This window comes from Amblyomma maculatum, chromosome 8 (assembly GCF_055883805.1).
Source record: "Amblyomma maculatum isolate TAMU_Amacu chromosome 8, ASM5588380v1, whole genome shotgun sequence".
Taxonomy (NCBI): domain Eukaryota; kingdom Metazoa; phylum Arthropoda; class Arachnida; order Ixodida; family Ixodidae; genus Amblyomma; species Amblyomma maculatum.
In genome coordinates, this window is record NC_139351.1 from 62152485 (window position 1) to 62168754 (window position 16270).

At 45.2% G+C, this 16270-nt stretch overlaps 1 protein-coding gene across 5 annotated transcripts in view; it reads right to left on the bottom strand.

Annotated features, from left to right (window-relative positions):
- The window catches only part of gpp (DOT1 like histone lysine methyltransferase grappa), a 74525-nt gene that overhangs the window by 33961 nt on the left and 24294 nt on the right, over positions 1-16270 (bottom strand). For 2 of the 5 annotated variants that reach the window (XM_084576328.1, XM_084576324.1), the window contains exons 5-13: positions 13428-13565; positions 12190-12291; positions 11366-11568; positions 10471-10519; positions 10087-10186; positions 9826-9932; positions 6241-6282; positions 2114-2390; positions 1208-1456 (exon numbers count right to left, since the gene is read on the bottom strand). In XM_084576328.1, coding sequence (XP_084432454.1) covers positions 1208-1456; positions 2114-2390; positions 6241-6282; positions 9826-9932; positions 10087-10186; positions 10471-10519; positions 11366-11568; positions 12190-12291; positions 13428-13565 — 1267 coding nt within the window. The remainder of the gene's footprint in view (positions 1-1207; positions 1457-2113; positions 2391-6240; positions 6283-9825; positions 9933-10086; positions 10187-10470; positions 10520-11365; positions 11569-12189; positions 12292-13427; positions 13566-16270) is intronic. The other 3 variants (XM_084576325.1, XM_084576326.1, XM_084576327.1) reach the window with 3 other exon arrangements.

Sequence of the window (16270 nt, forward strand, 5' to 3'; positions counted from 1 at the left end):
GCGTGCTTTCGTTGATTCAAACATGCAAGCTAAATGACTCCCGCAAAAAAAGGAAAAGGAAAAAACTGCCGCTTCTTAACGTCCGCAGCCGCCTTATCTTACGCTATTCCACGCGTACAGCACAACGATAAGAATGAACAACTCTCGGAAAAAAAAAAAAAAAAAAGGGAGAGAGATCTGCCGCTTCTTAATGTCCGCAGGTGCCATAGCCACGTCAGCCGCCGCGCGCAGAGGGTTCGCAGCACACGCTGGAAAAAGCATCCGACGTTCTGTCTGGAAACGGGCTGAGTTGGCTTGGCGCATGCGTAGTGCGTGCTACTGTGAACGAAGGCAGGGAGAGAGGAAGGAGAAAGATAGCTCGGCAAAAGAATGGGCACACCCATGCGCTTCGCTCTATCGCGTTTTCCCCCTCTCATTCCCACCGGTTCTCTCTGGTTCATTCACACACATGGCTTGCAAACGTCACGTGATGGCGCGCGGGAAACGATAACCGCAGATGCACGTGCCTTTAGGGAATGGACGCAGCGCCGCCCTAGACCAGCTGTCGCCGAACTGTCCCCTCTCATTCCTTCCGCACATGGCTTGAAAACGTCACGCGGCAAACGGCCGAGGGTGATGCGATCGTCTTTGGGAAACGCATACTTTTTCCAATGCATGGTGCGGAGTTCGATATTTCGAATGACCGGTGAAATGGTGTTCGATATATGACGCGGCTTTCCTATACTTTTACATGGGATTTTCCAGGGGATATTCAGTGAGTTCGATATAACCAAAATTCGATATATCCGGGTTTGACTGTAATGACAGCAAGGAATGTAAAAGTTGTAATGCAGAGACTCTTTCATGTAATCTATGAAATTCAAAGTCTGCAAGAAATATTTACAAATCGATAACAGTGTCTCTAAAAAGTCTCCAATAACCTTCTGATGTGATCAGGTATAGCGGAAAGCTACCCATGCCTCTAGAAGCTTAAAAAGGACCATAAACAGTAGGGCAAGGTGAAAAAAAAGACCATTAGAAATCCAAATTTTCTCTCTAGACAGCAATACTTCAATAAGTTTTCACTCTGAAAGATATATCTATACATTAGCGCCCATACAATGCCTGGAGATGAACAGTAGTGCTCACTGGGGCCAAGATAACCACAAAGCAGTCTTATAAACAGACAAAAAAAAATATTCCACAGAAAGTCATTCTCTCTGCTCACCAGCGCTGGATGTGCTCAGCACCGTCTGGGCATGCAGGAGATCGAGGCCACTGAATTTCATTGGCTTGCGCCCCACGCGGCGGTTGTTACGCTGAGGCGACTTCTTCGGCCGGCCCCGTCCCTTGCGCACCTCAACTGATGCCACCGATGATGCCCCCGAGCTCAGAGCAGACGACTTCTTGCGCCGCGGCGTCCGCCGAGGAGCCTTGGGCCGCCTCTTCATGGGCTCTGTGCGAAAACAGGCATCTCCTGTGCCCGTGCGGCAAAGAGAGAGCTACAGCAGTAGCTTATCCTTTCACTCTAGCAACTGCAGGCATGCTGACAACGACCCTTCAACAAAGTAAGAGTGTGCCACTGAGGGCTGTGCTACCGTTCCGCTAGAACTGTGCACTGTCACTGCTGAAAGCTACACAATAGTAAACAAAACTATTACTACCTGCGAGGACAATTACTATGCACAGCTAGTTTCCTTTGGCAGGTCGCTTATACACCACTTAAGAGCTGCCTGCAGCGACTGGGAGGCGAAACATGTTCAATACCTCATCGATTTTTGCCATCTCCAGTGACAGTTCCTTCAATGTCCCAAGTTTAATTATTCCCTTATAAAGTTTAACAGTTGTAGTTCTGCGAGCCATGAAAAGCCTCTAGGATTTTTAATGACGCAGCGCAACTGTCAATGACAGCGCCTTATGCCAGCTGCCTTATGGAACAGCATAGCAGACGACGGCACTCTCACTGGAGAGGACTGTGTGCACTTGTGCAAACAGGCGGTGATTTGAAGGTTGAAGGTTGCTTAAAAATGCTGCACAAAAATCTGGGAGGCTGCACATAGCACTGAGCGCTTCGTTCACTATTATTTGCGCCTCTCACGGTGATGCGTGAAGCATTGGAAACCCAACTACAAACCATTCTCGTCGTTGCTTTCATGTCCGCTGCTGAGCGCAGATACACTGCCTTGCTTGGTGCTCGGCATGGGTCCCTTGTTGTTGCACCAGTCGGACCAGGCACGGCGAGTCGTCGGCCCCATCACGAGGCAGTCGTCGATGCGAGAGTCATTGGATGACGAGTCTTGGCTCAGGCTCCCATTGCAGATGCTGCCATTCATGGAGCGCATCCCGTGGCCACCACCGTGCCCGTTGCTGCGGCGACTCCGCGAAGAATTGTTGCTTGCCGAGTCGTCATCCTGGAGCAGGAACACAGCCATCAGGGCAACATCGTGGGACAGAGTGATCTGCGATGTTTTTCCTTCGTACACTATTACCGACACACTGCTGTGCTTTCTATGCATCCGAAAAGAATCGCCAACTAGACTTCGAGCTCTTACGAAAAGTGAAATACCATATACACTCGTGTAAGAGAGGCACTTTTCTGTTCGCAGCTTTGACGAGTGGGGTGCAGCCGTTGCACAGGACTAGCACGTTTTTGTTTCTCGAACCACACGGGAGTAATGATTACATGTCCCACATTTTATTCAGGGGCAGGACTTTTTGTGATAAATCTGCGTAGTACTGGAGAATCCTTCAAATTCGTAATGCAGGGAAATTATGGACGATACAGCCAGATGCAATCAACTGTGCAGAGTAAAAACAGGCTGCTAGATCACTTTCTCACTAGCGTGACAATTCTAAAAGATCTAAAAGTATCCACACTTCCATGACAGTGATGTCCACTGGCCGATAGTTTGGAGTGGCCACCACACACACAACCTGCATCCATCGATGTGGAGTGGCCTTTGCCTAGCCCGTTTTTCTAAACTCTTCGCTACTGAAGGCCTCAGGAGACTGATTATCTGATTACATGTTCATTTTTAGGTAACATTATTGTGTGATGGCAAACTGTAACTAGATTCACAGCATCTTCATGGTGGCTTCGATGTGAAATGCACTAGGCTTAGCAACAGCCCCCCAAACAGTGTGCTAGGCACCCGAGCTTTTTTGTGGCCGGCTCGTCATTGCAAAGAAAACATGCACTAGTGTGGGTGCAACCCACATTTAGGCTGCTGCACAGAAGGCGGTCATTCCCATGACATTCTGTTCCTGCTGCTGAAAATGCCTATCACAAATTTGTAGCTTCAGGTCAAGTCTAGCATGTAGGACGATGCATCCGTGGTCACAATGAGTGCCACAAGCAGTTACTGTTTATTTTAAACTTTCAGCAGAATGTACCATGTGGCCAAGATTATGAACAATTTTTTCTTTTTATAATTGCAGACTTTCAAGTGGGGACAAGGTGCAGCTCTCACACGAACACATATGGTATGCTGAAAACACAAAACTCACTGCCGGTGTTCTAATTCATTACCTCTCTCTGAACTGTCAGTATCTACCACCAGCTGCCCAAACTTTCCTTGTTTCAGCCACTGTGTATGTAAGTTGTCTGAATAATTTCCACACTTTAATGAAGCGGTCCCAGAGCACATAATAAAGTCTGAAGCTAGGTTAGCTGGCATAGCGTTGGCACAGCGATTAGAACAAAAATTAAAGGGGCAAGCAAAGCAAACACTTTGGGTTTTTATTCCTTCTCTCCTCAAGGTTTTGCCAATATTAAAGAATACCGTATTCAAACAACACCTTTTATTAAAACTGTATTACAGAGCATGACTTGCTTGTGCCCCCAGATGAGGAGCGTAATCTTTGACAGCATTAGCATATGTACCCCCGCGGACAAAAGTGGTATATTCCCGCGCGGCGAGAAAACTGCCCACCAGATTTTTCCGACAGAGAAGCAGTTATTTCTGAGATATGCATAACATACCCTCACTGATATACTTTCCATCTAGTCCAAGCAATTTTGTGTGGCACATTTTTTTATACTGAAAAAATGCAATCGTTGCAATTCACGTGGAGTATACCACTTTTGTCAGCAACTGTACAGTCTTGGTCAAAAGTTTAGAGCCCAGAGGGTTTCCTTTTAGGCCGTATATTACGACTTCTCTAGCAATCGTGAAAGTCCTACCTAAGAGAAAGTCCTAAGAGAGGGTAGGACGAAAAACCTTCTTACCTTCAACAACTATGGAACCCTGGGAATGCATTGTGAGCCACATAGTATGGCTCAGAAGTAGACACCCTAGGCTCTAAACTTTTGACAAAGTCTGTATTTTCTATTGTGCCATCAAAAGCAGATAAAATAAAACAAAAAAGGATGGACACAAGGCAAGAGATGTCCTGACCTTCTCTGAAACTAATCCACAAAACACCAGCATATCGGAGGTTTTTCAAAGGCAAGACAACTAAGCAGCTCTTTACACTTACGAAGTAAAACTGGCCTTTGTTTTAAAACTGAAAATTTGGCGTAAAGAACAAACGAATCAAATAACTGATAATCCGACACAAAGTTGCATGCATGAGCCAAACGGCATACTTTGGTCTCAAGAGAAAACTCTTATTTTTCTAACACCAGTCCAGTGCAACCAGCAAACCCATTCTACACAGGCCACTGATGTCAATGACACATGACCGTATTAGGCACCAAGACCGCCTATCCGTTTCGAATCAATTCACCAGTCCCATCACAAGAAAATGGAGCAAAGATTTCAACAAAAAAAAAGAGAGGGATGGAGCAGTGATGCATGAATGGTGACTCATCTCAGCACAGGTTGTGTTGCAACAAGTGCAGCCAAGGTCATTTCGCACCGCTCACCCAACCAATTTCAACACGGCATTAAAAACGACATTCGATTTTCCCTCCGATTCCACCCAATAAATCGGCGCATGGATATGGACAGCAGAGGGTGTCACTATGCCGTGAACTGCCGTCCATCACAAGATGTACCCCCAGGTGACACTGCCTCAACGTGACCTCTCTACATATGCACAAAGCGTGCAAGCTGCTCCTCCTCTCTAATCCTCCCTAAGTACATTGCCCTCAAAACACATGTATGTTATGTTTGTATACACTAGACGTCACTCAAGGTAACACTGCCTCCAAGTCACATTTATGTGTATGTACTATGGCACACAACTTGCTCATTCCCTAAAAAAATCCTGGAGTTCATTATCTTCAAAACTCGTATGCCGTTGTACCCGCTAGATTCAGCTCAAAATGATGCCGCTCCAGTCACCTGTGCGTGTGCAAGCCTATTCTGTTCTCTAAAACTGTGCATAAATTGAAAATGCACTGCTCGTACGTGCTGCATGCAGCCCTAGGTAATGCCTCATCACAGTCAAGTGTGCGCGCATGCGCTTTATGATGCAATCTCCTCCTGATGCCTAAAACTCCCTGAATATACAAACCTGCACGTATGTACACATGCAATACCTGCACACGTGCTGCAATGCCTGTAAGTATTCAATTCGCTTGCAGGTCCCTCTGGAGAGGAACAAAGGCAGCCTTTCTCTTTTTACAGACCTTTAAAAGCACCCCTACCCTATGGATATAATCCTGCATACATTGCCTACCTTGGTCATATTTTTATTGGTTGTAATGTTTTTCCGATCATGATATTTCTTAATATATACACGATGCATTTTAACCCAAAGAAGCTCCTCAGTGACTACCCCTACAAATAGTGTACAATGATAAGGTGTCATTAGGTGAAGCTCCTTGTCTACCAAGCTCCCTCACCTGTGAAGCAGAACCTTACCATGCCACATCCCAAATATTTTGCAATTTCATAAAATGTTTTGCAGGGCTAAACAAGGTGAATTTCCATCTTTTATCATTCACTGCCTTACGACAGTGTACTTAATTATTAAAGCAGTCATGTAAGTGAACCAAGCGCAGAACTAACATAGACCTTATTATATTTTGCCTTTCTGAAAAATTATTTCTTTGTCGTTACCAAGAGGCTGGTCAGGAATGGCTCACTTCAAGAGTTACTGTCTACCATCAGAGTGAGCAAGCTGGAAACCTACAAGCTACCTCTCTGTGTAGCTCCTCCGCAAGAATGAACGGGGCTATCCTCAAAGACACACTTTCTCAACCGCAGGTTACTTCTACTCTGAGAGTCTAATGGGGGGATGTTATCTCTATATACTATATAAGTAAAGGTGCACTAGGCAAGAGGACGTTCACAAGTAGCAAAAGAGCCTCACCCTCAGCTTAGGATTCTTGAGGCGCTGAAAATACTGCTCAAGCTGAAAAGGTCGGCAAAGAGAAAAAAAAGGGCGATTCCTCTGTTAACACACGCCACTCTCGTCACACCTCTCACCTGGTACGAGCACAAGGCGGCATCATTGCACTGTGCCAAACATCGCCACGCCACCAATCGTCACCACCTCCGTGCCAGATCTCGTCACCACCTTCCTCTGGCCACCCGCAACGCCGCCGCCACGGTGGCACGCTTTCAGTCCACTCCTCCTCCTCCTCAAGCCACTGCCACTCACAGCAAGGCAAGCGTTATCACACACGCGAAAGTCTCTTTAGTCTACGTTTCACTTCTAGGATAACAAAACTTTCATATTTATTTCAGTTTGCTGTGCGTAATCCGAAACATTTTTTTTCTCCCCTCCCCTTGCCCCTCTCGCTTTTTTTTTGTCACCTGTGCTGTGATGAAAGTAGCAGCCAAGAAAGAAAACATCACTGCTTCAATGTTGAAAGGCAATTGGGAAATCACACGTAATATACCACGCGTTGCGCAGTTACACGCACCCTGTAGAATGCTACCTCCTGCTAAACAGTTTAATCCTTATAGCTTAAATTTTGCACAGAAATGGCATTTCGTTGACAACATTATATTATAGTGCCAAACCTGTGCTTCACTGTTGCTGTAGGCGATGGCAATATCAGACTTCATATTGAATCAGGCCAGTAGGCCAGACAGGTTTGACCTACTGGCCTGATTCGATATGAAGTCTGATATTGCCATCGCCTACAGCAACAGTGAAGCACAACAAGCAGCAATCCCAGCAAAAGAACTGGTAGCACCATCCTGTTATGTTTACAGCAACACAGCCACAGACATTCGGTAAAGGAAGGCGGGCAGGCAAAGTTGCTTTAAATAAGGTTTGAAGAGCTTTATCAAATGTTTCATACATAATAATTGCCAAAACTTAGTTTCACTAAAACTGCACATAATATGAGGAGTTTTGAGCCTTGTTTGTGTATCGCAATAAATCTTTTTGAGCTTCAAATGCAATAAGATGGCGCTACTGGTGCCACTGCTGGGAGATCTGCTCGTTTTGCTCCGCCATCACCGCAAAAAAACGCAAATATTCGAATTATTCTGATCGAACCAGGCAAATACACCGAACAGATGCGATGTAAAGCAATGCTACCAAACAAATTCCATTTGTACGCGAACTTTGAGCTCAAAGGATACTAGGGTTTCACTGTGAGAAGCATTCTACAAGATGCGTATAACCGCGCAACATGCAGGATGCATATATAGTAAGCTTCAAGGTTATAATTTCACGTTAATTACAGTTTTGTAGCATCCCTTGCAAACAAATAATTTATAATGGCCCATTTTTCTTAATGCCAAGTTTGACGATACAGCATGTATTAACCATTTTAAACAATGCAGTCAGTCACCTGCGACATGGACCAACACACTGCAGCTAACTGAGTTGGCATCTAAAAGAGTGCCATCCCAAACAACAACCCCCCGTAATTTCTAAGTAGCTATTTACTCGTTATCTCAGTCAAGGGGATTCTTAGAGTGCAGTGTCTTGTCGATCCACACGTCCAAGAATCCATCACTAAGCATAGCAATTGAAAACTGGGCCATAATTACAAAGCTGCCAAGCTATCAAACAGGATGAGAAGGTGGCTTACATAAAACAAATTGTGTTCACCTGGACAATGTACAATGTAACCTATCTACCTAGTAGTGGCCTAGTAGCCAAACCTAGTATAGCAAACAGCTTTCCCATCACTTGAGGCCCTCTTTCACAGCCAAGCTGGCAGTGTGCCTGCAGCAGACATTCAACATGCTGCAAACCAGACTACACACTCACCTTCATACCAGCGAACATGCAATGCTGATTAGCAATCACCATCCCTGATAAGTTGTGTCATGTCGCACAAAAATATAGCTTTATTTATGCGTAACTGAAATTTTGCCCCAGAAAAATGGCTCGCAGCTATGAAAGAGCAGTGACAACCCTGCTCCAACGCTTTCGTCTCTCTCACCTCAGCAGCTGCCACATGCACTTAGCTGTGCCAATATGACCTAGAGGAACTAAGCAGCTGAATTTTATCAACAAAAGCACCTTCCCTCAGTGAAAAAAAGGAAAGGGGAGGGGCAGGGGTGGTCGGTGCCTGAATGGCCGTTAAAAGTGGAGAGAGCTGGAGCTATCACTTACATGCAATCAAAAAAAGCAAACAATGTACAAAGCCACCTTTAACAAAGGTTTTAAATACATAGAAAGATGTAACAGACCCATTCTACTATGTCAAAGGCACAAGCGCCAGAAAGAACTTTTTTTGGTCTACTTCAGATATAGCCGAACTACCCGTACCGCAAGCTGTGCACGGGCTGCGAATTCAGCTGTGCAAGAACAGCGAACGTACACATGGGCGCTCCCTCAAAGCCTTGAAAGAATGCTCGAGCAAACTAAGTTCTCATTAGCGTAAAGAATTTCAGCGAACATGCGAGGAAGAAACCCCAGCGTAAAAGGTGAAGTACATTACAAGGTTCGAAAACATACAGCACAAACCCCAAAAAACTGTTCCTTGCGTAATTTTTGGGAAGTTACCAGCAGCCTCCAATCCGTGGCGCTCAAGTTCCTAAAGGCGTAGACAAAAGCCTGGAAAAGCCTGGAGCTAACAATATGGTGTTTGCAACAGGCGAAACCCCTGAAAAGGCACGACTAAAATTATATGCACTTGGTCAAGTACATGCAGAACAGTGGTGAAACGCTGCCAGTCAGAAAAAAATAAATAAATAAAATTCAGCTGCTTATTTAAAAATAAAGGACTTGGGACACAACAGATCACTTTTCAAGGACATCGCAGAGAGGCCTAGCACACGGAATTTTAAATAGGATGATACCACCTTCAAATAATACGGCCCTCTGTATTAACCCCTGTACTCCAGTGTCAGTCGGGAATGCAGGCTTCAGTTTATCATAGCAAGCAGTGGTAACGTAACCACCTCAGTCTTCGACTAGTTTTTTCAGGCACTATCTGTACCAGCCACAGCTTAAGTACAAGAACCTCCCAATGGCACTAGTGCTGACCGCTGTTACATTTTGTCTGATGCCTGTGCTCTGAAGCAGCCGCGCAAGATTTACATCACTGCCTCATGGAACTTATAGCGTACCATTGTGGTCTGGCCGCAGAAGACGACAGCCCCAGTATGCCTGCCATGCAAGCGCAGATTGAATTTTGTGGCTGCTCAACTGAATGCCGGCGGTGCGCTGTCCCGTTCCAGCCTGGGTGAGCGGGTCCTTCCAAATACATCTGTGGAGACCCGACAACTTGTGTCTGATTCATCTCTACAAACTTAATACTTTAATAAATCAATACCCCATCTATAAACTAATCATCGACACATCCAACCTGATCAATTTCCAGCCTCGCCCAACAAATGCTGCTGTTGAAGTTTCCATGTGCCTCGAGGAAACAAAAAAAAAAAGCGTGCATTTTCTAAAATGGCCCACAAAGGGTAGAGGGTGGCCGCAGGTTCAAAAAGAGCACTGTTGCCACTGCTGCGGGAAGCGGCAGCAGCCACTGACCTTGGCCCGGTCAATGACGTGGAGGTAGTACGACACCGGCTTGCCTGTCCAAGAGACTGAGCCTTTGAGAGGCTGAATCTCCTTGACGTGCATGATGGTCCCAATGTCTGTGGCATGGGGGGGGGGGGGGGAGGAAAAAGGAAACAGTCAAGCACTCACTAGCGCAGCAGCTCCTAATTTAAGCACGTCTTTTTTTTTTAATCTTTTTTTTTTCTCTCATCTTTTCCTCCTGCCAAGTGTGGAGCGACTCATTCCACTCACCACTCAGGTTCCTGTCCGTAATGCGGAAATTGAGCGGACAAAAGGACTTGGAGGAAACAATCCGCGAGCCGTCCTTCATCTCGGCAAACTTCTCTTTCAGCTGCAAAGTAGGACATGGAGAAATGGGGGAAAGGAAGAGGAGGCACAAATTGCTATCTAGAACTGGATGAAGTGTACTCATGCATGATTTGCCTATATTTGGGACAGTTCGGGGTTCGTTAAAATTTGTTTGATTCGCAGCACACGGGTGTCTTTAGTATTTAGCACCTAACCATTTAAATGCTGTCACTGTGATTGAGATTCAGACTAACTCGGATGAGAGAACACCGGCTACGATAGACATGCAAGAAACAGAGGTTGTCTAAGGACGCTAGACTCACTCACCATGTGATCTACTGTGGGCCCAAACGCAAAGTTGTTGACAAAGACGATCCTGGTCAGAGAGGGAGAGACAAAAAGAAGTTCCGAAGCTGACATACGCTGTGCAACGCAAGGAGGCCAGTAAGGCAAATTAAAAGCAATGAATTTTATTCGCAGCAATATAATAAAGGACACAAAAAGAACTAGAAATGTCTAGCAGCATTTCTTAAACTATTCCTGCCAATGTTTGAAAACGGCAGTTGTTTTACCTTGTGAAACTACGAGAACTAGAAATAATTAAGATGAACAAAATACCAGCACCAACTATGCAATCAAAGGCCATGAAAAAACTAGAGCTATCAGCGGCTGGCTATGCACTCATGAACTGCTTGTCTAAAGAAAGAGCAAACAAATTTGAAGTGTCCCTGTTAAAAATAGCATGCAAGAGGAGTAACTCACACATGCCGCTAGCTAGAATAACCTCGGGACATGGAGGTTTAAATAAATTTTTGTTCAAACTGGGTTATTTCTTTTCAGCTTCTGGTGAAAGAGCAAACGAGCTCCTCCAAACAGATATACATTGTACTGTTTGCAGCAAGTGCTGGTGTGGCGAGAAATAAAGTAAGCACACCCTTTTAATCCCATTCAGGCATTCTAACAAGCACTCTATAGGTACCGCATGTGCTATTCGTCAAGGTCACGTCATGCTCCTGAATTTCTGGTGAGTCATGACTACACTGACCAGAACAACATGCTCCCGAGTTTACCAATGTCCACACCTGTGCAAAACTACAACTTGGCCTATCCACCTAACCACCAAGAAACAAGCCCCACGGTGGAGTAGTATGTAATACCCTCTACATCTGACTCCACGCACACTCGGTTCAACTTCACTGTTATACCGTTTCCTGCTACTCACGAGGCATTCATGATCTTCTCCCGGTGCGTGTCGCTCAGGAAGTCACCCCTGATCAACTGGTAGTCCCCGTGCGTCTTGCCATACCAGCACATCCAGAACTGGAAGAGCTCATCCATGGACTCTGCATACCGTGAGGGCACCTCTGCCCTCTCAATGCCGATGCACAGCTTGCACGGGGTCGCAGCTGCCACCTGCAAAACCACCTGGGGAGGCGAAAGGACAAGCAGCCTCAGAGTACATCTGCAACAAGGTACATGCTGATGGGACCACACAGGAGTACATTCACACAGGTTTGCTCGGACTAGGATAGATATGCATGCAAGGTCCGAGTAGTTAATACTGACAAAAAGCCACGCAATTCTCAGTGTCAAAATAAGCTTGAATCATGGTGAATCATAGCCGAATTCCACAACCTCAATCCCACAATCTCCAGCTTAGCGCAAACACCCTGCTGGTTTAAATACACTACAACAAGCCACTCCAGCTTTGTCCTCCACAGACAGATATAATTTGAGTCAGCAGTGAAGCTCTACTGCCCACTGTTGCACACTGACGACAAGACACTCCATTGCTTGTTACCTAAGCAACAAGCTTATCAAAGCATGAAACTACAAATTCCTTAATTCTGATGCTGCTGAATCGCTGCAAAGGGGGTTGAGTTTGCCCACTCTTTCCCCAAAGCACACTGAAACGGGTTTTTGGGCAGAATCTGCCGAAAACTTCACACGTACCAATTTCACACATGCACACGCACACACACACACACACACACACATACACACACACACACACACACAAATTAAGGTATTTGCACAAAAACTGACCTGGCCCACACCACTTCCAAGATCGACAAAGACGTCATCCGAACTGAAATCCAGCTCGTTGATCATCTGCGCCACAAACTCGAAGGACGTCTCCCCATAGACCTGCAGGGCAAGAAAAAAAGGAAAGATAAGAATAACATCTCACTAAACCCAAGGTGTGGTAGTAATCCCCACTAACTACAGGATAAAAAAAAAAAAAAAGCTTTCAGCTCAGCTAGAAGCTGAAGGCATGCACATGGCAGCCCAGTTCACATGTCATGACAGTACGATAAGGTTTATAGAGTGAGCTGTTAAAACAACCAAATTTGCCCCTCTCTAAGTACATGAGCCACTGTACGAACCGCTGAATGCATGAGCCATTTTAACTGATTCCATCTATTACCTATCAGCCGGAATTAGATTAAAGCCTGCATGCAAAATGCACAACAATTAACCATTACAGGTCACAAGCAGCACACATGCCTGGCATCTGTGCAAATGGCAAAATTGCACTCAGAATGATCCCACAAGCTGAATGACACCACTTCTAGGCAGTCTTGGGCACAGCTATTTTTAGAAACAAGGGTCATATGTCAATTTTTTTTACATATAAAAAAGCTTGAATTAGAACAGTGAATGGCCTCAAGGAGTACTATATAAGGCAGCTGACTGATTGAAAAGGATATAAGCTGAACAATTCTTCAAATTTATTCTTTTTCTTCTCCATCAAAACGTCCTAACAAAAACAAATGCACTCCACTGTCATACACAGTGTCAACCATTTTGCAACACACTGTGACACTGTACGCCAGGACACTGATCACAGTAATATCTTCAGAACATTGGCTGAATGTGCAAAAACACATAACACACACGAGTTGCTCATGCTAGCCAACCAGTTTCCTTCGGCACTGGGACCTTTCTAGAGACATTCTAAAAAAATAGAACAAGCAGGGTGCACTTTCACTACCTCGAATTATAAGGCCATGACATGAAAGTTCAATGAATATTGTTACGCGATGTTTCCACATAACAATATATTATCAGGTCACATCCGTAATATGACTTGTTTAATAGGCCAATGACAATGTGCCACCAGGCCCTGCTATGCAATGGCGCCATTTCATGCGGACAACCACCACAAGTTCTGAGCAGCGGTCTTGCTTCAGCAGCTGCCATTGCAAACGAATTCCTTTGAGCGAAAACTTCGCTCCTGCATGAGAACTTGGTGGATCGAGTCCTCTGGCTTGCCTGCTCACCTCGGGAGAGAAGGGCTCGTAGGAATTGAGCCGCTCGGGATCTGTGATGGCCGTGTTGTAGACCTGCTGCAGGATGTGACGCAGCAGCCCCGTCGACGGTCTCGTGTGCAGCCGCTCAGGACGTGACGTGCCCTTCCACTGTACAGAAAAAGACCGCTCGTTGGCACCTGTGACGCCCTGGCCGCCAGAAAAGCACGCCGACAAAGCAGCGACGAGCTGTGCCATAATTAGAGAGGCAGGAACATGCAGTGCTCGCACACGGAGACCTAAGCAAGCACACTGGCGAATGACATGCGTGTTCTACCAAATGTTTTAATCAAGCAAATGTTCAAGCACACCCCTAAGACCTAGATTTGCTGAACAGTAGCCACGCAAGTGGGCTATTCCAGTAGGTCCCCCCCCCCCCCCCCCCCAACACACTACTTACTCTACAAATTTAATGTTGTCAGGGGCTGAGATCAGCAAAAGAGACAAAATGCATGCGCAACTAAATGTGGCGGTAACATGACAGTGAAAGCCAAGCAATGGAACTAGACTACATGAAAGTATATATGATGCATAAATGAAATTACCAAAAAAAAAAAATCTAGAAAGAGAGCAAGGTACATTGCAACAGGAGAAGCCACCACAATACCGTTTAGTGCAGCGATGAATAAGTTATAAATCCAAAAAGATATGCACAAGCAAGCTTACAGCTCATTCACAACTATGTACAAAGAAGCGACAAAGCACAAATGCATATCTTTTTAATTTGTGCTAAAGGGAGAATTTCTGCAATAAAAAATAAGTTACGCGCAAAATCCTAAGAGGAGGAAGAGGTTAAAGGTGCGGCAAATGCAGAATAATCGTAAAAGATAAGCCGGACAACGGTTCCCAAGCTGCACTGCATTCAGAAAAGAAACCAGAATTTTGCTTTCAATAGAAATGAAGGCACAGATACCGCCATCAAGTGGCCCAATGATTAGAGATAAGGCGTGAAAGGCATTTTCCACCTCCACCGGAAGTTCTTGATCATACAAGTTGTGAAACTGCCCACAAAGTCATGAATCAAAACTCGGCACCCTGATTGGGCCAAACTTTGGAAGCTAGCAGACTACCTGGCATCTGCAAAACACAAGCCCAGCAAGGAAATGAAAGCTGCATGATGCCACAAATAGCTGGCTGCACAGCACGTAGGTGGCGCCACCATCTGGTAACCTCCGCTGAGTAGCACCACCGGAAATAATTGAAGTCTCCTTACGTGTGGTAATGCAAAAGCACACAAGGACATCTTGTGTCTTGCGTTGGCTTTGGTTGGCTTGCTATGTAGTTTCTGGACTGCATTGTTGACTATGACTTGGATTAGGGCTATGACTAATATCACAAGTAATTATACATCTTCACTAAGGTGTTATAGCCAATTAATCATGACTGCATTCGGTATTGGCTTAATTGGATTCTGGATTGGATTCAAGCAAAGATTAATGCAACTAGTCATGTCATGTCATTAAGCCAAGTAATCATGACTGGATTTGGTATTTTTGTCTTTTTTTTTTTTGGCTTGTTGTGTGGACTGTGTTGGATTGGCTTTGGATGTCTCTTAGTCACGCATCCGCGGACAACCACTTTCTGCACACGCCACTAATGAGCCAAGAAATGTTTTCGCATTAATAACCGGGTTTTAAGGTGGTGCTTTGCAAATGGTATGACCAAAAAGCACTCTTGGCACCCCCACATGACAAGGAAGTGACGTAACCGTTGTCCGGCGATCCACAAAGTTGGCAGGAGGTGAGACAGGTTGGCGAGGTGGCGGTTCAAATCACAGCAGGACGTGGTCATCGGCACAGGAGGCAGAGGCCAAGCGGGAGAGGGGAGTGCAGAAGAGGCCAAGCAACGATGGCAGCATATTGGTGGCAGCAGCGTGACAGCATGTTGGCAACAATGGGGCGAGGATTTTGGGATGGGATGGGGGAGAAGCGTTTTGTTCAGGCCATGAGCAAGAGACCACGCAAGCAACGGGAAAGAGATGACCAGCGATAATGCAGTGCAACACTGGGCTGTGCACCACTCGCCAAGGGAGCATATTAGGACAATGCAAATGCCATACTTACATTACCGCCAGTGCTACAGACACATGTGTGGGAAAGCACAAAGACCCACGTTGCCAGTTTCTTTTTTTCTTTTTTTTTTTTTTTTTACTGTTTGCTATGCTTTTTCACATTACCAGTAAATCAGAGAATAATTCAACGCAGCCAACTAAGCACATAGTTCCTGCCAAAAAAAAAAGCAATTTATGCAAAATGTTTAGCCATCTTTGCATGAACATGATGATGTTCAATGGCCATCACGAAATGTGCAGCAGTTCCTCATTCTCATAGGCATTCTCTGTCGACAAAACCTTTGGCAGTCTGAATTTTTTGGTACTGAGAATTCCTGCCTAGCCATTATCAGAAAAAGTCTGCCAGGGCTGTACACAAATGCCCTATGATGTGTGTATGCAAGTCGTGTTAAATTATGTTTCTTTGGATGGGCAAGATACGCAAGAAATGCCACTCAAGCCAATGCTTAAAGAAACTATTGCACACAAAAGGCCAGAAAAAGGGGGGAAGAAGCCAAAGCAGGGGTGGAAGTAGGCTCTAGCATTCTGGAGCAGCTTTGGGAGCAGTAATAAAGCCATTTTGGAGCAGCTTTAGAGCAAAACAAAAAAAAAAAAAAAGGAACAAGTTTTGGAGTATTTGAATTATGTTTTGAAGCAGGTTTCTAAGCTCTAGCATCTCTGATAATTGCAGGATTCTCCTCGAATACTCAATCTCTAATGTGATTCCTTTTATGCAAGTTCAGTGCCTTTCTAACATCACACTTAT